This window comes from Parasteatoda tepidariorum, chromosome X1, assembly GCF_043381705.1.
Source record: "Parasteatoda tepidariorum isolate YZ-2023 chromosome X1, CAS_Ptep_4.0, whole genome shotgun sequence".
In the NCBI taxonomy this organism is placed as follows: domain Eukaryota; kingdom Metazoa; phylum Arthropoda; class Arachnida; order Araneae; family Theridiidae; genus Parasteatoda; species Parasteatoda tepidariorum.
This window is the reverse complement of record NC_092214.1, coordinates 6475562-6503032: the sequence shown is the minus strand read 5'-3', so window position 1 is coordinate 6503032 and position 27471 is coordinate 6475562. Positions and strand designations below refer to the sequence as shown.

Below are 27471 nucleotides of genomic sequence, written 5' to 3'. Positions count from 1 at the left end.
ACTGTCAAGCTTAGTGGTAAAAAATCTCAAACAATATTTCAAAAATAATTTCCAAGTTTAAGTACTGTCCACTTCCAGTATAAAATAATTATTCGTTATTTCAAGTTTTTAGAAATAAATAATTCATTCTCAATACTTCTAGAGGAGTTTTCACCAATCCTGTTTGAATATGATCATCATCAGAACTTATTAATATTACAACTAATATCTTACTAATATGAACTAACAATCTACGACTAATTAAATATCTTTTCTCTGCAATTTATTTAAAAATAAATTAGCCAGTTATACCTTACAAAAATAAATATTATATGTAAGTCAGCTAATAAATTTTAGTTTTTCAAGTTAAAGGCTGAAAAATAAAGCATTAATGCTTTACCAAAGTTTCAGAAAACGTAGTAAAATAAAATAATTGGGAAAATTCGCAAGTGTCTCTTTTTTTTCTTCTTTTTTTTAGTTTGTTTGTTTTAGCGTTATATTTACAAAACTCAATTGAGCTTGGAAAAGATATTTTGCTCATAAAACTGTATTTTGTCTTAATAAAAATATATAGCAATCAATTTGCTTGGTAATGACAGTCGTTAATATATATTTTTAAATTTCATATCAAAAATCAAGTTACTAAAGTATTCATAATAAGAATCCCAACCTTAATATTTAAACAAAATATCCATCAAAATTTGTTAAATCCCTAGTGAGGAAAAACATCAAAATCAGTTTGTTTGCTTGATTAAACTTGGAGGAACTTATATTAAATGCCTATTAACTCCTCTCTGTTTCTTTCAGCTATCAAACCAGTTTTGATGTTTACAGTTCCGCTTTTCTCAGTAGTGATTTATTAGATTTTGGTAGCTTCCAGTTTTTTTCTTGCTTTAATTTTAATTTTTGACTCCTAATCCTTGTACTATTTGACAAGCATTCAAAAATATATATTAAGGACATGATAATATAACACTCTATGTACATATTCATTGTGTAAAAAAGTATAAAGACAATCGTTTGTCAAAAATTGTGTTTTGTACTTTTATTCTGATTATCGAATTCCTATTTAGAGTATGTACTTCTTTATTATTTTTTTTTTAAATTTTATATATAAATACAATGTCCCCCTGTAATGCTAATTAAAAACTATATACGGAATAGTTTTTAAAGTCCGGATTGTAAGGAGGCTGGGAAGGATTTTAGATAATTTTGATGGTTTTTAGATATTTTACCTCAACCAATAGAGACATGAAAGTAACAGACCCAGAATTATGTAAAACACATGTGGTTTTTAACTTGATTTTTTTCAGCAGTCACTTTACATATTTCTGAAAGATTTTTGATATTTTAATACAATATTACGACACACGAATTTCTAGTCAAGCGATTGATTAAATTTTTTTTCGCTATCAAGCTTGACGACGAGCACATTTAAGTTATCACTTTTTGTCTGGATTGTTTTAATTTCAGTGTGGAATAAACAAGATTTCGTTGATGACTTTTCAGTATTTATTGCTATGGATTGCCGTATATATATTTTTTTACTTTTGATAGAATGTTGAAACAACACACGAGATTCCCACCTATTGAAATTGATTTAGCTATTTTTTTCTCGTCACGAGATCCGGATTTCGGAAGTTTTCGAATTTAAAAAGTCTGGATTTTAGAGATAATGCCAAAGAATATACACAGGGGGAGAAGGCTATCTTCCATAGATATAATGTAAACTGGTCTCTCAAAGGCTGCTATGGTCCCTGTGTATAAAGAAAAAAAAGCAACATTTAGGAGCACAGCACTAGAGGTTTTTGAAACGTGTTTACACCCACTTCTCCCACCAATTATCATATTACTACAGGGAATTTGTTACTGCATTTTTGTCCTATTTATAAGCAGTACTATCTATCTATCTACATAACATACTTAAAATTGCCTTATTAATTTTTCTATTTCAAAATTAGTTTAAACGAAAATGAATTTCCTCTTATGAACATTCTATGCAAGAAAATATTAGCATGCTGCAGTAATTNATATATATATATATGTATGTATGTAGGCTTTTAATATTTTATCAGTGATGTAGAATTTTAAAGATTAAAATACTGCTAAAAAGTTTTATTTAAATTGACTATACTGAAGAAAAAAACAATTAAAATTTTTTTTTTGATAAACTGTAATTACGTATTGAAAGATAAGAAGCCACAGAAAGATGTATCTTTACTTAGTGTTTCAATTTTCTAATTCTACCATTTAGGTAAGGTTGATGAAATTATATCAATGAAGCGTATAAACTAGTTATTTATATATGAGGATCTAACTACTGTTAAACACATCAGACTTAAAATATTCACCTTTTGAGCATTTCTAAGAAGCTCATTAGGGACCGTACAAACAAGAGAATCATTTGAGAAACCATCCACTGACTTACTCTTTACTGTGATCGACTTTTTGTTTAAAGCCAAAAGTTGTTGACCATCAATAAGAGCATGATCTCCTGAAAACAAAGTCAAAAAACATATCAAAATTTATTTTTTAGATAATTTAGTTATTCTTATTTATTCAGAAGTTTCTAGGATGAAATTTTAAAATGGTCTGTAAGTATGAGGGCCGTTTTCTAAGTAAGGGCTGTTTTATTGTGTACACTAAAAGATGAAGCGCGCGTCGTGTCCTAGCATTCCTTGGGAACAATTGTGCTCAGTTACAGCTGAGTAGGTAACCTGTACGATCTGTCTTTAAAATTTTCAAATTTAACAAAACTCCTACCGCGAATGAGGTACGGTCAGTAATGTGTTGTCAGTCGATTTTTAAAAAAGCCTGTCTGCTGCATACATTCTCCGGTAGATTTGTGAAGTTCGCGAAGCTTCCTACTGACATGCTGACAGGAAATTTTGCTACTCCATGACAATGGCTCTGTCCCGAGATTTATCGGTCTCTTTTTGCTGGGAAGTTTTAGACCACCCCTCAATACAGTCACCCATTGACCTCTCCTCATATATATATTATAACATTGCATATATCGTTGAACAGCGGACCCAATTTTTTGGGTTTATGACTACTAATGTTCAACTCCGTAGCCTTGTAATTTTAAACCCAATCCAGAAGATACGGGAGCTCCTGGATCAAGTATTGGGTGAAATTTACCTTTGAGGAAGACTTTTTGATGGAACTAGCCCGCATTTGTGCTACATGGAAAGGAAAATCGCCACAACCTCCTATGGTTAGCCTGAAGGCAAGGGGACTCTAACCCATGATTCGTCTACCACTGAGGATATTTCACGTCAGCAATGTGGTTGGTGTGAGCCGGATGAGGATTTCGAATCAACCAGCCATCACTAGGATTCGAAACCGAGACACCTCATTGAGAAGCGAACACTCTATATCCTGAGCCACCATGGCTCTACATAATATATTAAAAATCAAAAGTATATGAACTGTAAGATATAAATTAAATAAATAATAAAACAAGTTGACGCATTTGGGGGATCAGCCAATTTTTCTGAATAGGGAGTTCCTGTTATTGAAACAGTCACTTAATGAGCTATGATACAATATTAAATTGTTAAAATTTATTTAACTGCATTCTTACCACTTGGACTGTCAATTTCAGCAATTTTTTTACCAGCTGCAAACACAGCATACCCAGTGACTGGTGATATTAGAGTTGAAGCTGGATTCGTCAACACTGGTAACCAAGTAATAAGAATGCTTCCATCTTGAGGACCTTGCTCCACGGATACATTCACAGGTGGATCTGGAAGACCTGTTTTACCAAATGTCTCATTTTAATTACATCTTTACACATCGTTGGAGTGTTTTTAAATCGAGACATGGCTCAAAATGCGTGTTTAAGAAAATGGTCATAGCTATTTAAGAAAATGGGCATAGCATTTAATATCTTTTTTCAAATTTCTTTTTCTTAGTATTTTTTTTTTTTTTTTGAGAATTAACTAATGAATCCAAATAAGTTCGTTATGTGATTTTGTTCATTTACATAAATCACTTGGCACAATTTATTAAACTTGTCTTTCTTTGAAAAGACTTTAAAATTCAACAGAACATATATCAGAATTCAAATAAGTAAGGAAAAGTATGCAAGTAATTTCTCGTTTAATTGTTTTACTTGGATTGAAAACTGAAAAGGTACATTTTTTGTTGCGTTCATTTTGGTAAACACACATTTTGATCTGTGTACATTTTACATTAATGTGATCGGTGGATAAGGTTGTTTTTAAAATCATTCATTATCAAAATATTTCCCATTTCCCTATTGTCAAATATTTGCGAGTTACTAAGCTTGAGTTAAAAATAACAGTAATGGATTTAAAATTTTATTGAATAAATTGTAGCTTTGTAGTTATGGGTTTTAGGACAATTTATGAGAATTTAAGTTTTGAAGATAATGGTTTGGATGGATTTCTTACACTATTGAAAAAGGATTCACACAATTATCATTCAAATGATTTATATTTGGAATTATTTCTGTTGATATATTTGCTGTTTGAAGAAGTTAAATATTTGGGGAGTTGGATATCGATTTTTTTAATAGTAAAAATATTTTAATTAATTATTTTTTTAATTAAATTGGATAGTTTAAAGCTAATTTATTTAAATTGGTGTTTAAATTAGTTACAGTACATATTTTCAATAGCTAATTATTAAATTTCAAATTTATTATTCATGTTAGTCAACTTATACTGACTTATTCTCAAACCTCGTTTGCTTAATCGCAAACGAAGATGCATATTTGCTTATTTATTTAATAAAATTAGCATAGTTTCTATTTATTTTATCATAGCTGTTGAATAGCGGATTCACAATGGAGTTACGGAAAAAAATTTTTAACTCAGTAACCTTGCAACTTTGAATCCAACCCAGAAGACAAGATAACTCCTGGATGAAACAATGAGACAAACATGCTTTTATCAAGGACTCTTCGAATTAAATTAGACTGAATTGCCACAGATAACCAGACAGCTTTAATCTATTCTTCAAGATTAAGAATCTCATAGGGAGACATTTCGAAATAGTTGTCTTAGTCATTGAGTGGATACTCTCTTTAGCTCGACATCTGGAAACATTGCATGGCTACTCTGTTCATCGCGACAAATAACTTTTGATTTAATGATACGATTTTCAGGTAACACGAATTAATCTTTAAGGTTAATTTGACCTCAAATATGCTATTTATTTAGGACAGACAATCTTTTAAATTACGAAATCAGACACAAAAACGTACTTTCTCTAAATAAACATGCATTCTTTGTCGGTTTTAAATCTCTGACACTTAAAATATGGGAGATGAGATAGCCATAATCTGGAAAATATGGATCAAGAGAGCAGTCGAGAGTCTGATTCCCGTAATGCTAATTTTACTTTTTGCACATTTCGTTGTATCTCGAGAGCTTCATTAAGCGTTTCGTTTATCCAAAGTTAATTGCATAAAAAATACTTTTTAATATTTATTTCATTTTTTATTATTTCATTTAATAATAGTCGAAAGATTTTAAACAGCAAGTTATACGAATTTTTTCATCATTTTAAACAATGTAATATTCATGGCAGAATTTAAAATTTAAATGAAATCAGTCAAATAATGTCTGAAAATTTGACTTTTAGGAATACGACTTTTTGGAAATGCTACGCAAGATGTATAATTTTATTTTGGGCTAAGTACATAAATAAATTCATCATAATAAAGTTGCTAGAATAAATATAACTACATGATGAGTGCATCTAAAATAAACTTTATACGATTCTTAAATGAATGCAGGAAGATAATATGCTCAAATTTTATTGAAATTGACCATTTTTCAAAAATATTATTACGATAATTAAACGCTTCAATTACAATGAAATAAAATCTATCAAATTGCTTATCATTATGAAGTACCCTAATAATTATAAGAACTAGATTTTTCTTCCTTAATTTCGAGTTTGTAATTAAATTTGCTGGAAAATAAAATTTCTAAGAGCCACGAGTTATTTTTTAAGGATTCATACACACGTGTTCAGAGAATATCGATTATTTTATGACAAAAACAGAGCTTATACAATATAAGAGATAAAAAAAAAATTCCAGTAGTTTCCGTAATTTGCTGCCTTAGCTTTATTAAGCATAATAAATTCTGGGAATAAATAATGATAAAAGATTTTCCAGAACTATTATTTTCCGTATAAATATAAATTGAGGACCGTATAAAAACTATATTGAATCAATGTCAATCAAAGCTATAATTTTAACAGAACCAAATACTAAAATGGTCATATAACAGATATGTTTAAATAAATGAATTGGCTGATATCATAAATTTGACGAAAAGCAAAATCAGTACAATACATCACTCCCTTCTTTTCCTCAATTACAAATATAACCTACCTTTTGGAAGAGTTCTGAACTCCACATTGCTAACTAACATTTCTAATTTTTTAGGATTTTTTTCATCATTGTACAAAAGCTTCCCTGGCTTAACTCGGACAGAAACTCGATAGACTGTATTTGGAGATAAACCTGCAATTAGAAAATTAAATCTTATTTTTATTAATCTGCTTTTCAAAGAAGCATATTCTGTGATTTGAACAAATTGATTTTTCAATTGCTATTGAATTACGCGATTGCTCTTTAGAATATAAACAACACAACATGCTGGCAAACACTTTTAGTTTAGAAAATATATACTTTACTAAAGAATAATAACTTGTTTGTACACTATAAAAAAATTTAGTGCCTCTTTACACCAAAAGTGGTAGCAATCACTATACACGTAAGTGGTGCAGAAACAATGACAGTTTCTAACGTAGTAGAACACCAAGAAAGTTCTTTTACACTACTTAGTGTAAAAAATCAGCTTTCATTTTTAGTATTTAGTAACACAAATATTTATAATAGCAGTAAAATGAGATACATATAAGAGTCAGTAAATTTATTTCTACAAAAATCTAAAGTAAGAATCATTAGTTTAGAAAGCATTTTTACCCTAATTCTTGAAATAAAATCAGTTTGTAAATAAAATGTAAGCGTCAGAGGGAATATTAAAATGATTTCTAATTAGTCATAACAGAACTGAGGAAGTTAGAAATTATGCATTATGAAATTATTTAATACATTGAACAGAGATTTAAAAATTAAAATATAAATATCCTTATTACACAATTAAAACATACAAACATATTTCATAGGCAAAATTTTATTTCTGCAAATTTATAGCGACAAACTCTCGTGAATTTGCATTCAAATGTAAACAATCTATAAACGAATATCTAAAGTACGCCAACATTAGTGATTTCGCAAGTAAAAATATTTTACGTATCGTGTGAATGCACATGAGCTTAGTGCAAACTTTCCCCATTATAAGTGTTTAGATTTAATTATACCCTTTAAATTGTGTATAAGAGCTCAATGAGGTGTTAACTTGAAATAAAGTGTTCCTTCATGCAATTTTACTGGTTCATCGGAGCAGAGTTGGGTGTCGATTACAGTAATCGATTTCAATTGTAATTAATTACAGATAATTACTGTTATGTAATCAATTACTCTTAATCGAGATCACAGGTAATCATGATTACAAGTAATCAAAACATATCATTACATGTATTCATGATTACAAGTAATTGAAATATATTATTATGAGTAATCAAAAAATATGATTACAAGTAATCATGAATAAATGTAATCATGAAAAACAGTAATCAATTTATATGATTACAGGTAATCAAGATTACAGGTAAACATGATTATATGTAATCGTGATTACAAGTTATTATAGTATACGATTCTAATTATACTTTAATTTCTAATTATACTTCATGGTAGGACACTCAATAAAAATGTATGAATATGCAATATACAAATGTCCAGTGCGCGAAAAAATAGACGGATCACCCTGAATAACTTTTGATCTAATGATCGGCTATTCATGTTCTAAAACTCAATCTTAATGGTTTAAAGGGGTGATTTTAAATATGCTAATTAGTTCATGCAAACGATATTTCAAGTTATAAAATCAGACAAAAAACGTACTTTCTTTGAAAAAACATACCTTCTTTTGACGAATTTGGATTCTCTACTCACAAAATATAGAGTGTAGCCATAAGGCCACACTCTGAGAAAGTATGGTCCCAATAGTTTGGTCAGGAGAGCAGTCGAATGTTTTTACTCTTTAATGTAAATTTTACTTTTTGAGTATTTCACCATATCACGAAAATGTTTCAGGAGAATCGGAAACTCTCTTTTAACACAATTATCCAAACATAATTCCATGCAAAAAATAAGTTTTAGTAACGATTAATTATTTTTTTATTACTTTATTAAATGATAGTCAAAAAAATGCAGTAATTTTATATTTAAATGACAAAATATAAAATTTGAGTAAACTCGGTCGATTAGAATCGAATTTTGAAAAAGTCGTTTTTTTAAAAATTTGATTTCTAAGGAACTATTTGACCAATTTTGCTCAAATTTTGTATTTTGCCATTTAAAATTTCATTCTTTGACCTGCTATACAAAACTGTGCACCTTACAATTTAAGTTTTCTCGACTATTAATAAATAAGTAATGAAAATAAGTATTAGCTTAAAGTTATTTTTTCCATGAAATTATCTTTTGATAAACGAATTATATAATTGAGTGCAAAAATTTTTTCAATTCGATTAAAATTTTGCTCGAGATAGGACGAAAAAGGCAAAAAGTAAAATTTTAATCGTTAATTTACTTCTTTGTCTATTTTTTGTTTTTGTAAATTGGATTCATTTTCTGATTAGAGTAAAATTATTATTTAGGGCTCCAAGCGTTAGACGACTTTCCTGCCCAAACTACCAGGTTGCGGCAACCCCCCATATTTTGGAGGGGGTCATTAAATCGAATTCATCAAACAAAAGTTATGTTTACTCAGAGAAGGTACATTTCTTTGTCTGATTTCGTTACTTAAAATATAGGCTGAACTGATTAATTAGTATATTTGAAGTCTCGTAATATTAAGTTGAGTCCATTAAACGTTAAGTCCTAGAACGTAACAATCCGATAGTTAGATCGAATGCTATTCAGGGTGGTTCGTTTTTTTACACATTGAAGAAGTAAATTGCATTTTACCTGTACAATGTGAATTGTGGAAATAGTAACTTCGTTGCACTAAAAATTATTGCAATTAAAACATCTGTGGGAATTCCTCTCAGAATCGAATTTATCGCAGTCAGCAAAATTGTCCATTAGATTTCTTAAATTTTTTTCTCAATTATTACTTTTAAACGTAAAATATTTTGCCGATTGAGAAGTTTGATCAGAATGACATACTTTAGGAAAAAATCTCAGAACTTTTTTTAAAAATAATATTATTCGGCATTTACCAGTTATTAATACAGCTCTCTCACTCAAAACCTAGGATAAGCGGATTTTTTTATATATATTCAAATTGTCGATTCAGTAGAAAGCATTTGGTTGCATTCTGTTTTGATAATTAACTAGTAATTTCAAAATTTTGTAATAAACAAATTACTAAATAACAGTTACAAATTACTTAATACAAAACTGCTTACCTGTGACGTGATGACGAAAGCATCCGGGTTTTACAACTTTTACTTCAACACTATTAACAGCTATAACATGTTGGAAATTACTATTGCTAGGGAGCCAACTAATAAGGGCTGATGATGCTGTAACATAAGATGCTTTTACACATGTTGGTGCCAGAGGAAAATCTATAAGAACAAAACAAATTATGAATTTGGAATAATTCTCTTTTATTTAGATGGCCTTTTCATTAAATATCATAACTACCAAGACAGTATACAATGTATAACAAACTTCTTATAATTCTATTATTTCTAATAACTATGTTTCTAATATCCATATTTCTAATATCTGTATTTCTAATATCTATATTGCTAATATCTGTATTTCTAATATCGATATTTCTGATATCTATATTTCTAATATCTATGTTTCTAATATCTATATTTCTAATATCTATATTTCTAATATCTATATTTCTAATATCTGGGGATCGATCCCCGGTGGCAGCTTGAAGCCCACCCAGCTTCAGGTTAATGGGTACCAGCTTGCCTGTGAAGTAAAGACAGCCTGTGCGCAGTGCTGACCACATTGCCATGACCACATTGCCGTGACCATGCCGTTAGACTCAAAATTGTAGAGCCTTAACTTCGATGACCCTCTTGTACACAACGGGCTGTTGCGGGAATGCTTTTTTTGGTATTTCTAATAATCTATAACATTTCAACTCTATTAAAACTACTAAATCCAACTTATCAGATGCAGATAAAGCTGAAAGTGCATCGCTTTATTAGAAATATCACTGAGAAATAACTTTTTGTTAGCTCAAGAGCACAGGAAACAACCAAACCTAGTGTGTAAAGAATAAAGTTATAGATAAAACTAAAACTAGGCATTTCAAAGAAGAAATTAATTTATGTATAAGCAGTACTGTTTCTTTTGAAAATTTAGCAGAAACTGAATTTTTAGCCTATTTTAAAATAAGTCAATGTAAAAATATTTAAATATTTTAGAAAAATCAATGTATACCTTTTCCGACAACAATAGTACAAGCAGCATCTTTTGAGTGAAATCCAGCACTTGAAATAGATCGAACACTGATCCGATGAGGCTAAAATAAAAAGTTCAACTTTTTGAAATCAATATTCCAGAATTCTTGTCATATTTCGGAAATAAAAAATAAATTTATCAAAATTTGCACCATGAATATTCAATTAAAAAATAAAAAGAATATTCTTGATGTAACACCAAGAATATTCGTTTACACTTCTTCGTGAAAAGTCACTATTTTTGGTATTCAATAGCGCTAAGATTTATAATAACAGTAAAATGTGATGCACTTGAAAGTCAGAGAAGTTATTTTTCCGATGCAATTTAAAGTAAAAACAATTAATTTAGCATTCATACACATTAATTCTTAAAATAAAATTAGTTTGTAATTCAAACACACGCGTAGCACGGAGAAGATATTAAAACGATTTCGAACTAGGCTTAACCGAGCAAAAGCTGATAGAAATTATACATTATAAAATCATTTAATACAGTTCACAGAGATTCAAAAATTAAAATGTAATAATCATTATTACAAAACTTTTACTAAATCTTATATGATTTTAACGGGAAACTTCTACTAGTTCCTGTAAATGTAGAGGGTATAAGACGGCAACAAACACAAGTTAACTCGGAGCATCGTTTGTAAATTTACTAACGATATCCAAAGTGCGCCAACATTTGTGTTAGCAAAAATAATTCACGTATGGTGTGAATGCTATTGAGCTTTTCTCTTTATAATTGTTTAGATTTAAATTACACCTTATAAATTGTATGTAGAAGTTCTATTTGGTGCTAACTTGTAATAAAGTGTTTTTTCACGCAATTTTTTGAGTTGCTCAACATTATATTCGAAGAGATATCACTCCGCAAATTTTACAGAGTAGTAACTGAACATAAAAGGAGATTTTGGCAGTTTATGGTAACAGATGCATACGAAATATCAGTAACCTACATTGAAAACTATGATAGAAGATCAACAAATACATATCCTTATCATTTTTTTGATTTGGGGGACAATTATAAAACACATTAAAAATTGTTAAATCAGTTTATAATAAATACTATCAACCTTAATCAGAAAATCAGCTAGACATGCGACAACATGCTGCTAATATTTTTTTTTAAATAAAAAAAGAAATTACGGGTCCATTTTAAAATCAAATAAAAAATAATGCTTGGAAAACAAGCAGTCTCTTGAAATTTATTTTAAGAAAACTAAACAAACGACATTTATCTCCCTTGCAGAATTTTTCATCGCTTTAAATTCAAGTTTCGGGAACTTTATCACGCAATTTCAGAATTTTAATATTGATTTATGTAGAATAAAGAGTTAAAAAGTATGTCTTGAAGTTCTACACTGTCGTAACAGTGGTGTAGTGCTTATTACTTAATAATAAAAAATACCTTTTTAAACTTCAAAAGGACTTAATTTCAAAAGGAAAGTTTCAACAATTTCCTGTATAAATTTATTAATGGAGCACTGGACAACTTATAATAATAGTTTGAGATCCATATTTAGAAATTTTTTATCATACTGTTGAGTTAAAAAGTAACACTATCAATTATCTAATATTCCTAATACCAATATTTAATTACAATTTGTAACCGACTTCAAGATTTCCTTAGTTAAATTATTTAAAATAGGCTTTTAAAAAGGACAAGCCGCTGACTAAGAAAAGTATATGAATATAATAAAAGTAAATTTATCGATTAAGAATAAAAAATATACAATTTTTAACTTAATCACTTAATTTCACAAGAAAATCTTAACAGTTTCTTGTATAAATTTATTAATGGAGCTTATAATAGTTTAAGATCAATATTTAGAATATTTGTATCATACTATTGAGTTAAAAAAAAGCTATTCATTAGTTAATATTCCTAATACAAATATTTTATTACAATTTGTAACCGAGTTCAAGATTTCGTTAGTTAAATTATTATATTTGATTTTTAAGAAACACAAACCACAAACTAAAACAAATAGTATATTAATATAATAAAGGAACACTTACCACTTAAGAATAATAAAAAATACCTTTTTAAACATCATAATGAATTAATTTCAAACAGAAAGTTTTAACAATTTCCTGTATAAATTTATTAATGGAGCACTAGACAGCTTATAATAGTTTGAAATCAATGTATAAATTTTTTTATCGTACTAATGCGGTCTCGCAGTTGACTGATCGTAAGGACATGGTTCCCAGAAGTCAAGCATCACTATCTACGGTCAGTAAGCGGATGAGAGACCACTTCGATTACCCTGCGTAGGGACCGAGGGTGCGTGGTATCAGTCCTCGTTAAACTGTTCTACCGTAAAGTGCTTGACTTCGCGCATAGATCACCGGGTTACCAAAGCAGGGGAGTCTTCCCCTCTGCAGAGGATCAAAATAACGATATCATGCCTTCGGATCATCCTCAGGGATGTTTCACAGACCGTCGCCAATAGCCGATTGTGCAACTCTAGTGCGTTTAAAAAAATAAGCACTAACAATTAGTTAATATTCCTAATACCAATATTTAATTAAAATTTATAACAGAACTCAAGATTTCATCAGTTAAATCAATTACATAAGACTTTTAAAAAATACAAACCACAGACTAAGAAAGGCTCATGAATATAATGAAGGAAAATTTATCGATTAAGAATAATAAAAACTTCTAAATAACTTTTTTACTTCAATTTAATAAATTTTTAACTTAATGAATTATATGAATTCTTAACAAATATTTTTTTTCAAACGAATTTTTAACTTTATTTTGAAGTTAAAAATTCATTTTTAACTTTAAAATCACTTATTTTCAAACAGTAAGTTTTAAAAGTTTTAGTATGAGCTTAATAATAGAGTACTGAATAACTTATATTAGTTTGAAATCATTAAATAGGAAATTTTTACCGTACAGTTGCGTTAAAAAAACATAAATATATATACAAATATTTAACATTCCTCATAGCAATATTTCATTTTAATTTGTAATCAGGATCTAGACTTCTTAAATTAAATTATTCTAAATTAGAGTTCCAATAAATTCGAAACGTAAACAAAGTAAATGAGCACAGCATTTTTGTACAAAAGTAATTTAGGGGATGATCCCTCACTTTGAATTCCTCACTTTGAATTTCCATGAAAAATATATTGTATTGATTATTGGAATCGATCATTTTTAAATTCAGATGAAAGAGACAAATCAATTATTTGTAACTGCATTTGGTGAAAATAATAAACAAATGTATGAATACTTGAATTCATCACCATTTAGTCTTTTCATAAAATGACTGAATTCCCAAAAGCTTGAAATAATGAATTTTGTGGGAAAAAAATATATGTCTGGACCATATATATAATTAAATGATGGTTTGAACTATCAAAATATGCGATTTTTACAAGCACTGTTAATTAGAATAAGAAGATGTTGCATAATTCAATTTTTTCAATTCCTCATACCAATTATTTAAAAATCCGTAATAATGTTCATGGGAAATTGAATATTCTGGCCACACATAAGATCAGGAATATCATGGTAAAGACCTCAAAACAATGACAAAATATTTTGACAAAAAATAATTGACAAAAAATAATGACAAAATATTTTTGATTATAAATATCGTGACAAAGAGCTCAGGGCAAATAATGACAAAATATTTTTGATCCATCAGGATAACTACAAACCCTGAATAAATGAGTTTGAGGATAGTTTTAAACATAAGTAACGGCTTTAATGAATGAATCTTCTCAGCTTCAAATTTCCTTTGTTTTAAATCATGACTATAAAAAAAAGTGTAATTAATTTGATTTTGGATTGTTTTACAGAGTTCAAGATGGAGCGATTTTCAAGGAAATCATTTATTGAAGCTTATTTTTTCCAGAAGCTAGAAAAATTTAATTCTGAACGCGTTTAGAACTTAATAGAAGCGTCAGTTTCAATCACATATTCCAAAGATATAAAATGGAGGTAGTCGCAACTTATGTAAATATCATTTGTAACAGATTTGCAAATCATTAATCACATAATACACTATAATAAAACTTAGTAAATCTTTAATCAGTATTAGGTGCAGCGTTTATCATTATTCCAAAGCTTAGTTAAAGATCATTTTATTTTAGTTTCACCATAAGTTGTAAAGTATGACCGAGAAATGCTTCTCTGGTGCAACTGATGGCATCAAAATTTGGTAAACGACACAAAACTTTGACGGTGACTGTAAGCTGAACAATCTTTGGTTAGACGTCATGTTTTCTTTAAAACTCTGTCTCGGTGTATCGGGACGATTAATGCATGTCGCTTCAAGTATCAACTTATTTAGGTAGGAAAATGTTTTATTTGCATGAATTAAAGTTTATTTGTTTTAAGTTGCTTTTTAGAATTTGGTTGGGGTATAAAATGGTTAGAGGTATGTCATAAAATAACCTACATACAGTAAATAGTTTTGTTACAGCAAATAGCAACCTTGGTCAGCATTTGAGTGGTTTAAAAATACGTAATAATGGTGCAAACTTCTTCTACTTTTATAAAAGAAAAAAAAAGAATGAAAATAGGTGTCTTGTTTCTTCAAAACACCTACTTTTGGTGCAACTTTCTACTGATATCTGGAGCTAGTAAAAATGCCAAAATATGGTAAAATTGAGCTCCATTTTATGTAACCAGCAAATGAATACCAATTTTTGGTGCAACGATGCTCAGAATTTTTAACAGTGTACAAGTCATTTATAGAATTAAAATAAAGAATAGTATAATACAGATCATAAGTATCGTAGTGAATACGATTATTTAAACTGCAAGTGCATTTTTAGTCATATTGTAATAAAGCTGCATTATAGCAAAACGAAGATAATTGATGGAATGAAGCTCACTTTGGAAGAATCAACTCCTTCAATTAAGGCTCTAGTTCGTTCTGAAAATTGAATTGTAGCTTTCGGTATACCATCGACATACACATGATACCCTTCTATTTTACCAGGCGCCACATCTGGAGGAACCCAACCAATTAAAAGGCTTTTATTCATTTGTCTTTCAAGAATTAAGCGTTGAGGAGGAGGAACACCTGAAATATTTGCACAAACATATTTAACATTTTATGTAAAGTTAAACAAGAGATATCATTTCTTTGAATATATATTTGCAGTATGTTCCATAATCCTTAATATGCATTTTTAAAATCCTCATTGGGTTTGAGAAAACTGAACTAAACTCAGTGGCACGACAGCCCATGGAGAGCCAAAGCCTACTTTGCCTATCTTAGTTTTCTTGACCTTAGGCTCTGGGGTCAAGAGTAGATGTTCCGGTAGGGTGGTCAGCGGAACATGGAGCATGTTTAGTCCCTAAGCATGCTTATTTTATCGACCCACTGAAGGGATGATAGGTTGAGTCAATCATGCCCGCGACCAGAAGATCGAACCCAAGACCTGTGACACGAGAGCGCGAAGAGCTACCACTCAGCCACCGGGCGGATTGAGAAAGGAAAGATTGAAAACCAGGACCATTTTTAAGCAAAATTCATTGTATATGGCTATTTAGTCAATTAACTTTTAAAAAACGCATTGTATCCTTAAAAGTACTTTTCTAATATTTGTATCTATGTTCGATATTAAACTCAACATTTTTAACTTATCAATTTTTTCACTTTAGAATATAGCGTAGAATATAGGTATGTTTAACGATGGACACCAGGCCTTCGTCTACTTTCCACTGTTCTAAGGATTCTTGCAAATTATTTTGATATGAAATATTTTTTTCTAATGTACAAACAAAATGTTACAATTTGGATTAGTTGACTGGCTTCATTTTCAAGCGTTCTATTAAATATGGGAAATTTTAGACTGGAGAGTCATTAAAAGTTTGGACCAATTATGTTAGTTCTTCCTTTTGCGCATTTCATTATCTCAAAAAAGGAGTATTTTTAATTTATATTTTATAAATACTGTTTCCCCAATTTCTCTCATATTTTAGATTTTGTCATTTAAAATAATGTCGGTTAAGTTGGTGTAAAAAGCATTTTGCTCTACCATTCAATTTTTATTCATTCATAAATAAAATAAATTATTAAAAAATAATAAAAAAAAGAAGTATTTTTTTCAATTGCAGTGACTTCGGAAAAAGAAATTTTATATTTGTGAACAAAAATTTTTTATTCGCTCTAATAGTTCCGGAGATATAACGAAATTCGAAAAAGTGAAATCAATATTAATTAGTCCAAACATTAAACTGCTGTCTTTCCTAAAATATTGGTACCATATTTTACTGAGAGACATTTTTTACATATACATATTTTACCGTCAACATGTTGCACTTATTTTTTTATTTAAAGAAATCTTGACTTACACGAAGTTTCATTCTATTTATTTCAATCTGATATCATTACGAATTAAAAATTAAAAAAAACTAAAATTGCTAACTTATAAATGAAAAAATCCTCTTGAAGCATGTTTACACTAGTCCCAGCATCATGTGCCTACACTAGCTCCATTAAGATATATATTTGTTTATCCCTACTGCTAATTAATAGAAATTATACAGGGCAAAGGTTAATGATGAAATAGGTAAAACACAGTAGAATTTTTAAGATATTATCACTCTCCGTTGAAATTCTGAAAATAAAATATGTTCATGAAAGAGTAAAGAGAAAATTTGAAAGTTACTTCTGCACCTTAAAAACCTTCTTTTGCAAACTTCTACTAAAGTATTTACAGTGTACCTATGCGACTGCACATGGTAGTGTACACCAGTGTTGCTAATTTACAATATCTCCAGAGGATCGATTAATAAAAAAGTTATTCAAGATGACCACTTTAGCCCATAAGAAACCTCCCCTCCCCCACTTGTTCCTTAACAGTTGGTTGAATATTTAGTCCATGATTGGAAATTTCTTAGTCCATGCCAACAGTAATTTGATAGGTCATTATTATCTTCCTGTCTTTATATTTCACTTGAAGCTGAAGTAATCCAGACTTTCACTAAATTTTTTTCATTCAATTTAAAAAAAAGATAGTCTAAGAATGTAACAAAAGCTAAGAATTTATCAATCTTGAAAAAACTAGCACGTTTTTCAATACAAAAAATGCATCGAATGAGAACTGTTGGCATTGTGTTTAATATAGTAGAGTGAAATTACAAAGAAATTGAATTCTGACTTGAATAAATAATTGTATTTTATAGCAATATACTATTTGAGTTTCCTGCTGTATTTGCTTACAGATGTTTAACTCTTAACTTCTTTTACTCGTCGAAACTAGATGAACTGTGAAATGATGACTAAAAGAAGTAATGTATAACTTTATTCTTTTCTATTTTCATTTTCTTTTTCTGACACGAATATCTTTAAACAGTCACAATAAAACTTTTAAATTCCATTTTTACGCTTTTGGGTGATCATTTCATCGTAAATTAAAAATGTATTTTTCTTGAAATTATTCTTTAATATCTTGCACAGAAAGAAGATAGTCGCCAATAAGACAAGACAAGAAGACACTAACATTAATGTATTACCTTTCTCAAAAGTTGCATCTACATGAACTATTATTTCTATACTTTGTTTGTATATGGATACAAAGAATAATATTTCTTTCCGTAAAAAAGGGATTATTAGTAAATTGCAATGACATTTGACTTTCTTCATCGCCTTAAATCCTTGTACTAGGGCTTCTAAGAGATCCATTTAAGAAAGAAATACTATATTGGAAAAGTCCAATTTTATTTAATTTTACTCAATTGTTTTACATCTCATCTTTTTACTAGATACATTTTACTCAACATCTGATATTATTTACCGATATAGTGATAAAATCATTGTTATATTTTTTACTCGAGTCATGTTACGGTAGTTAACGAAGCATGCGTATTTCTTTCAATACTCTTTAAAATATTGATTTTACTGAGAGGATTATCCAAAAAGTATAATTTAGACCATTCTTGTTACAAACAAGGTTTAATTATAAAAGAAGAAGTCATTATCTATATAAAGTTAGTTCAAATTTGTTTTTCTACAACCACTCGTTTGGATTTATAGCAAAAAAATTTGCAATTTTTTGAGAAAAATCTTAAAACTTTGATGATCAGGGGTGGAGTCTAACTATTATTTATTAATGGCACTTTTATAGGGGATGACATAAAATAGTAGATGAAAAGTTTTCACGTTAATAAAAACCACCCTACTGCACATAGAAAAACGATAATTGAAAAATATTGAAAATGGCCAATAAATGAAGAACTTTTATACCAAAAGCAAAATTTTCATTTCCTTGTTGGACATCCTCCTCATCATTATCTTGATCAACTTCTTCTATGTCATCTAAATCAACATAGTCATTCATTCGATGAAAGTCTTCTACAAAAGAATGAAATAGTTATGATATTGAGTAAAGAGAAACAAGTTCTGAAACAAAGTATGAAAAAAGTCTCTTAAAAAAATTTCATTCAGCTTTATTTCTAATACCTTAAAATTCATTTTATATGTAATATCTTCTTATTAATTTTATTATACCATCTTATTCGTTATTAGTTCTTAATTGCATTCAGTCTTGGGCAAGCAGGATAATTTCAGTAATTTTTTGCAATCTACAAGGTTTTGAAAGGCAACATATTAATCAAAAAATAGTAGCACAAGACTACGAAAACAAAATACATAAATTAAAAAGAATTATAAAACAAAACAAAGAAAAGATTAACCAAAGAAACTAATAAAAGAACTAGCAAATACAAATCTCCCCATAAGAAGATACAGACGTACAGAAAGCAACGGGAAAAGAAAAAAAAAGGGACCACCTTGAATAACTTCTGATGTAATGCTCGAATTTTCACGTTTTACGAATCAATCTTAATGGTAGGGGTTAAATTTAAATATGCTCATTAGTTAGTAAAAGTTACGAAATGAGACACAAAAACGTAATTTTACTCAACAAACATACCCTTTTTTCAGCAGATTCGGATTTCTGAGCCCCCAAAATATAACTGGCATCCCCAATCTAGAAAATATAGTCCCCATACTTAGATCAGGAGAGCGGTCCAAAATTTGGGCACCTTAATTTTACTTTTTGCGCATTTCGGTTCATTGTATGTCTCGCCAAAACTGCAACTGTCAAGGTAAGGGTAACTGCTTTTAGGTGCATAAGTGGGTATCCCATTGCCCACTTACCCTAGAAAGAGCTTGGCTTAATATTATTCTATCTTAATTTTATCTAGCTGTTTTCCCTTGGCGCGTACCTAATAAAGAAGTCGATATATAGCCTGGTATGACGAAGGATTTTTAGCTTTAAAAGGGAAACTTTTCTAAGAATGAATGAAGCAAAAGAGCAATTACTTTATTGTGACTAACCACCATTTCATGAACAGCTTAGCTTGTCTTGCGAATTGAGATGGATTTACTTAATGTTTCTGCAATTTTAAATAAATTATAGAATGAAACTAAATAAAATTTCAATTATCAGAACCTTTTTTTTTTTAAATATTCAAATAATTTGGACCTAAGCCGTTATTAACATTACGGAAGTATTTGAATTCCGTAAGAGTTTTTTCAATTGTAGCTCAACTTCAATTTTTCATTGAGCACAATTATTACATTAATTGAAATTAATGAAATCGATCGTAATGTTATTAATGTTATAATTAATAATTTTAAACTATACAATTCATCACCTGTATCAATGTGGTTTGAAAATGAAACACATATTAGAATTTAACATAATAAGATGATTTCACCGTAAAAACATTATTCGAAATTATAATTTTGTTTCAGAATTTTATGCGATTACGATTAAAACTATTTCTATGTTTTAATATTTAGCCATGATGATGACTTGAGAAATATTTTTTTAAGAACTAAATTAAATTCATATGTCATGTTTAGTACAGAATTGAGAAATCATTCAATAATCTTTAATAGTATTAACAAAATATTAAAACGGAAATTTTATTTATTATTATTAAGCACAACATAGTTAAATGTGGTTTTATAATTAACTCACTTTTTTTTTTACTTTTTCATAAATCTTGATCCTAAAGCTTTTATTTTTAAAACTTAGTTTTTTTTTCACAAATAAATTTTTCGAAAATTTTTTAGCTTCCAAAAAACTCTACTTTAACAGAAAATAAGTTAATTATAAGTTCGCCTTATGTTTGGTTTTTGTCATACGCAATGAAGGAATGTAAATCAATTCGCTTAATCCAAACAATTTTTAAATTTATATGAAATTATATTATATTCAAGATAAATTTTATGTACAAAAATCTTTTTTTTTACATATAGAGTATTCCATAAACAACGCCAGTAAACTACTTTTTTAAAATTCTTCTTAAAAGTAAATTTGAACTATTAGTCGTGTTAGCTGTCACAAAATAACATTAAGGGGAGGAAAAATATAGTGAAATCTGGACCAATAATTTATGAGGTAGGAGACATTCAAAATATTGAAAAAAGTTTAAATAGCAGAATTAAAAGAAAATAATTTAAAAGCAATTAGAAATATTTCTCAAGAAATACTTTAGAGGTGTTTAGATCATGGAATTTCTCATACTTGTAAGAAAGTTTTAAGACTTTCAAAGGTTTAAGAGACAGGAAATAAATTACGAACGAAAAAAAGTATTTTTTAAACACCTTATGCCAGAAAATAAACCAACAAGGTAATAACTTGCACTGACTACATTGGTTGTTATTTGCAATAATTGCATAAAATTTTGTTAACCCTTACATATTTATGGAAATATTAATCTTTTTATAAAATACAAACTTTTTTGTTTTAAATTTTTTGGCTGCAACTTCGCAAATAATCAACAAAATTTAGCAAAATTTTCGGAACTATATTCAATTAATATTAAAATTGCTATTTTAAAGTTTATATAAGAAAATTGTTAAAAATATGAGCTTTAAAAGTAGTTCTTTCACTCTACACATCCGCGGAATAATTTTACCATAATTTTTATATATTTAGCATTTTTATATAATTAACATTTTTACATAATTAACATTTTTATATATTTATTATATATTCAACAAATAATTATGGGTATAATGCATTCTTTAAAAAGTAATTAAAATAGCGCCTCCACTCCAAACTTATCGTCATGTAGATTAGGGAAAAGATATATTACTTGATTGCAATCTTATCGTAACTCAGAAGATCAATTTCATCGTAATTGCTATTTCAAGCCAACCCAGAAGACAAGGAAACCCTTAATTTAGGCGCTGGAGCAAACTTTTTTTGTGAAAGGCCTTTAAGAACTGCGTTTGCGTTTCACGGAGAGGAAAACTACGAAGCTCTTCCGTGTTATTTTAACAACAATGGGTCACTAAACTTTTCTTTGAAATTTATTATCTAACTTCTTGAATTTCTTAACCATTGAGCGCCATTTAACAAATATTTAAATATCTACTATTTTTTGTGAATGTAATAATTTTTATTAATACTTCTATTAATTATTCCCTTAATATTAATATTTTTCTATTAATATTAATATTATTCTATTAATATTACTCTATAAATAATTTTTATGTGTTCTCTGAAATATAATATGCAATTGTAAATATGCAATTTTTTAAAAATTTGTCTACCATATTAAATTTAATGACAATTAAATGACTACCTAGGTGGCCCTATTACCTAGGAGGCACTAAATTTTCAGTGCTGATGTAATCCCAACGAATGATCAAAATAAACTTCTAAGTATTTCTTGAGAAATTCATAAAAATGACGAAATCTGAAAGTGTCTCTTCCATTATTGTAGGGTAATGTAGAGTATTGTAGGGTGAGGTAGTTTAAAATAATGCAAAAATGTACATACCTTACAATTAAAAATTTTAAAGACCATACAAAATAAAATAATAAAAATATGATTAAGAAAAAAATTCATGGAATTATCTTCAGATAAACGAATTTTATGACTGCAGGAAATTTTTTTTAATTCACTTTAAAAGTTCTCGAGATATAGCTAAAGTCACAAAAAGTAAATCAACATTAATGAACCCCAACTATCGACCGCTCTTCAGTTTACTAAGCTATTGGGGCCATATTTTCCAGACTGCTGCTATCCCTCGTATTTTGATAGTCAAAAAACCAAATTCATTGAATTTCTTCAGAGAAAAAACCTATCTGCGTAAAGTTGCGTAACGCAATTAATCGTTAGCATATTTGTTGTTTATGATTTTTTTAAATATTACATAGTAAGAAATTTTTAATCCTAAAGGAATGGTAGCATCTTTACTTGAATTCCCTAAATAACTATTATTGCGAAATATCTTCAAAAAGCTCGCATCGGATTCCCCTCCCCCCACTTATATGAACGGTGTCCATAAAAAAAATATTCCGAAGCATCGCGTAATGTTTAACTCAATTTTATAGAGATTAGATTAATATTTTGTTAAAGAGATTGAGTAGTCGAGCAAGTAATTTTACGAGAGCTGAACGAACTAAAAATTTTAAAGCTTGGATCTTCAATTCAAGATGATACTAATTTTTAATAAATTCATTTTAATATATTCGTTTTTAGTACATTTGTTCAACAATTTAATTAAATATAATTAAATCAATTAATTAAATATAATTATTTTAAAATCTTTAAAGGTCCTTTTTCTACTTTAACTTCTTTACTTTTTGTCCTAAAAATCCGTAAGCTCCTCTCTCCCACTAAAGGTAGAATTAATCATCTAGGTTACTCAAAATCGAGGTAAATCGGTTTTCCATTTGAGACCCTTTATCGTCTATGGCGTCATAAAGATTTGGCGAGTAATGACCTCCTTGATCAGGTATGTTTTTTCAATAGATTTCCTCCGTTTACTCCATCAATCATTCAGGTAGGAAAAATCTTTTTGGTGAAACCTTTCACCATATCTCGAAAACTTTAAAGCGAATTGAAAAATTTTTGCACACAACTATAAAATTCGTTTATTCAAAGATAATTCCAAGCAAAGTATAACTTTTAGTAAATATTTATTGTTTTTTATTATTTTATTTAATAATAGTCGAAAAGGATATTATATTTTAAGGCATAATATCTTTTACACGATTTTAAAGGATGTAATTTTACGTGACAAAAAGCAAAATTTGACTGAAATCAGTCGAATAGTTCCTGAGAAATCAAATTACGGGTTCTTAAAAATTCGATTTCTCGGGAACTGTTGGACCGATTTTGTTCAAATTTTGTAATTTGCCATGTAAAATTATATTCTTTACAGCTATGTACAAAATTGCATGGCTTACAATTCAAAACTTTTTCGACCATAAACAATAAGAGAAAATAAATATTTACTAAAAGTTATATTTTTAATGGAATTATCTTTGGATAAACGAATTTTATAATTGCGTGCAAAAATTTTTCAATTCACTTCAAAAATTCTTGAGAAATGGTAAAATACGCAAAAAGTAAAATTAACTTTAAGGGGTGCAAAATTTGGATCGTTCTCTTGACCAAACTATGAGGATTATATTTTCCAGATTACGGCTACCCCCTATATTTCGGGGGTCAGAAATCCTAATCAATCGAAAAAAGGGTGTGTTTATTCAAAGAAAGTGCGTTTTTATGTCTGATTTTGTAACTTAAAATATCGTCTGCGCTAATTATTTAGTATATTTGAGGTCACCCCCTCGAATCATTAAGATTAAATCCTAGAACGTGAAGAGCCGATCATTAGATCAAAAGTTATACAGGGTGGTACGTTTCTTATTTTGCGCACTGTATTACATAATAGGACGAATCGATTTTTACATTTTTTTTAATTGAAATCACCTGCGATAGAAAAAATTGTGTATTGGTATCAAATGCTGTAAAAAAAGAATTTTAAATCAAAATATAGATCTTTATAAATTGCCGAATTTTGATATTTTAATATTTTGAAGCAAAATTTTTATTAAACATATTTTAAAAAATTCAAGCCATTTTATACTTTTTTTTATTTTAGATAATAACATTGAAGTATTGTTTAGAATTAAACTAACTAACTAACTAACTCAGTGGCGCGACAGCCCATTAAGAGGGCCAAGGCCGACTGTGCCCATCTCAGTTTTCTTGACCTTGGGCTCTGGGGTGCAGGAGCATATGTTCCGGTCAGGTGGTCAGCCGAACGCTGGTTAAATTAAACGTAGCTGGCTAGAATTAAACGTAAAGTATAAAAGAAGAGCACTCAAGAACCGTTATCAAAAGGTTAAAACTATTCCACGCAGATTTTGCTGTAACTACGCAAACTGGCTGCATTCAAATTCCATTCTTATGCCCACCCAACTTTCTACCCAAATATCTGTAGGAAGTTGAGTTATTTATTTATTTTGTTATCTAGAAAACTACGTATTTTGCTTTGCGTATCTTTTACTGCATATTTTGCTTAATTTTCGAAGCTTGACATCAGTTCTGGAACGCCAATAGTGTGCTCATAAAGCCATTGTAACTTTTTGCTCCACAGCAAAATAAAGATGCTTCTGTCACTAACCTAACTGCTCTTTAGACAGTTTGAGTAATATACCTCAGGCTGTATGACAACTACTTAAGATATTTCAGCTATAATCTGAAATTAATAACTGATTCTAAAAAAAATGTATCTTTTTATAGTCATTCATAATGGCAAGATCCATGACAAACGATTTTATGAGAAGGAATTAGGTTTCAGAAGAATCTTGAAGACTCAAACTGCGCTTAAGGTACAACGTTATAATATCCGTTTTGCAAGGAAGACAGGAGTCATTATATCAAGCGTGGACTGTCATCTTCAAAAGCTCTCATCATCAAAGCTTTTATTTTAACCATTTAATTCAACGCTACTTAAAATACTAATTAAAACTTTCTGAAAGAAACATAATGTAACACATCTAACAGAAACAGTCAAGAATTGCCATTATCAAGGAGAAGACACAGAAAAAGTTCTTTAATGAAATCAAGTTATATACTGATGAAGACAGGTAATGGAAGCATGGATAAAGTCGGAAATGAACTTGTAACAAATTGGGAAGTATAGAATAGAAAATAATTACTTTAGAAATAATTACTTTGTGCTTTTAGGTTTGTCACAGAAATGCCGCATAATTATAAATTTAAACACGTTTTATGCTTGGTTAGGAAAAGCCTTAGGCATTTCTGCAGAAATGCAACACAGTAGTGACGAAATTATTATACTCTAGCTAATTATAAAAATTTATTCTTTTAACAAAAATTTTATCAAAAACGCAATGAGAAATACCACAACATTAATCTAATTCACAGCATAATCTGGTTTTACATGACAGAACATAATTAAATTTATTTTTATTGATATACAGGATATTTGAAATTCGAACAAAATATAAGTTTAAAATATATATAGCAAGAAATGCTCATAAAATTTATCCTATCTACAGGAATATTACATAGAAGTAATGATACAAATAAACAAGACAATATAGGCAAGAACTATCATCAGTGTGGAAGCATAATTCTGTACGATATAGAATTTAGTTAAGCAAACAAGTTTCCTGAAGACAAAAAAGAGAATTAGAGTAAAAATTATTTTAAAAATAAGCTGTAAAAGTTATTAGCATTGCTAAATTAGACTAAATGAAAATAAAAAGTACAAATACAAACCTGGTTGTAAAAAATCATCTGAGACTTCGATATCTTGAGCATAACTGAAGCTAACACTGCTTTCATCAGAATCTCTGTTTCCATATAAAATTGTGGCATGGAATTCAAATAATTCTTCCCCTGTTACAATAATACACAAAAGAAAATTTATTTGCCATACTACATTTTTAGGAACTTTTTTTTTAGGGGGGGGGGAATTACCTAAAAATGTTTGCGTTGAAAATTAACAGCTAAACGCATTTAAAAACAGCAAATATCTAACTTAAAATTAAAAAAAATAATTTGACCAAACATAATAAAAAATAGTGTTTTTATAATGGCTAAAACTCATCAAAAGCAATTTAAAAAATTAATAATGAGAAATTCCTTGAATAAGTTAGTACCATCTAAATTAAATTCTGATCAAGTAGCAGATGCAAAAATAGAAATGTTTTTCTTTATGAGTGCAACAAATATTCTGCTTCTAAGTCTTTTAGCTAAATTTTATCTTATATTTATTGTTCTGTTACTTTAGATCATATATCATCCAAAATATTTTCTCATACTCAGGTAAATAAAATATGATTATGCAAAATAGATTTCCATTAAATTTACAAAAATAGAAATAAATAGTTAAATTCTAATTCAATATTTTTTTCAATTTCCACCGGAAAACTATGTTTATCAATATGAGAAAAATCATCAATATTTTTATTCACATTAAAATAAGAAGTGTAAGATGGTAGCTTAAGTGATTTTACCTGTGAGCTTTTCAACAAAATTTGAAGGAACTAAACCCTTTCTTCCATCTAAAAGTTCACCATTGAAAAACCCATCCTACAAAATAAATACCTTTCAAATGTGAAAATACTTTAAACGAATAAAATATAAATAAGAAGAGATCAACTGCGTAAGAAATAATTTAATGTAAGAATATATATTTCGGTATTAGATTTAAATTGTATTGAGTAGAGATGTACCGGTCCTAAAATTTTGTCGAATCCGAGTACCCGGTGAAAATTGAATCTTCTCTCCAGCCGGTTTGTTCCGGGTACACGGCACAAATTCTATTTGTTACCCGACTTACTCCGAATACCCGGTAAAATTTTTATTTATTATCCAGCAGTTCCAAGAAACCAGCCGGGAGGTAAAATATTTATGCAAAACAATATAAAAATTTTACAATTTTCTATCAAAGCAATAATTTACTAGATATAAAATTCTAAAGAAATCCAATTTGTGCTTAAATGAATAAAGACATGTTGTTTTTAGATTTTTTTTAAAACTAAATTTTAAAGAAAAGGTTCTCAAACTCAGCTTTCAACTTTCCTCAACTTTTTAAATGATCTAAATCTTTGCTATGAAGTGGAGATATCTGCTAATAGGGGAATATTGGACTAAATAATTAATTAATTTTTCAT

The 27471-nt window shown here is 28.8% G+C and overlaps 1 protein-coding gene across 10 annotated transcripts in view; it reads right to left on the bottom strand.

Moving 5' to 3' along the window:
- Positions 1 to 27471, bottom strand: part of LOC107446422 (RIMS-binding protein 2) — a 136070-nt gene that overhangs the window by 58605 nt on the left and 49994 nt on the right. For all 10 annotated transcript variants that reach the window (XR_011638166.1, XM_043041385.2, XM_071187371.1 and 7 more), the window contains exons 11-19: positions 26812 to 26887; positions 26072 to 26191; positions 18753 to 18860; positions 15391 to 15581; positions 10511 to 10592; positions 9508 to 9669; positions 6356 to 6487; positions 3566 to 3739; positions 2331 to 2473 (exon numbers count right to left, since the gene is read on the bottom strand). Coding sequence is in view for 9 of the 10 variants with exons in the window: in XM_043041385.2 (XP_042897319.1) it covers positions 2331 to 2473; positions 3566 to 3739; positions 6356 to 6487; positions 9508 to 9669; positions 10511 to 10592; positions 15391 to 15581; positions 18753 to 18860; positions 26072 to 26191; positions 26812 to 26887 (1188 nt within the window). In the remaining variant the exon portion in view is untranslated. The remainder of the gene's footprint in view (positions 1 to 2330; positions 2474 to 3565; positions 3740 to 6355; positions 6488 to 9507; positions 9670 to 10510; positions 10593 to 15390; positions 15582 to 18752; positions 18861 to 26071; positions 26192 to 26811; positions 26888 to 27471) is intronic.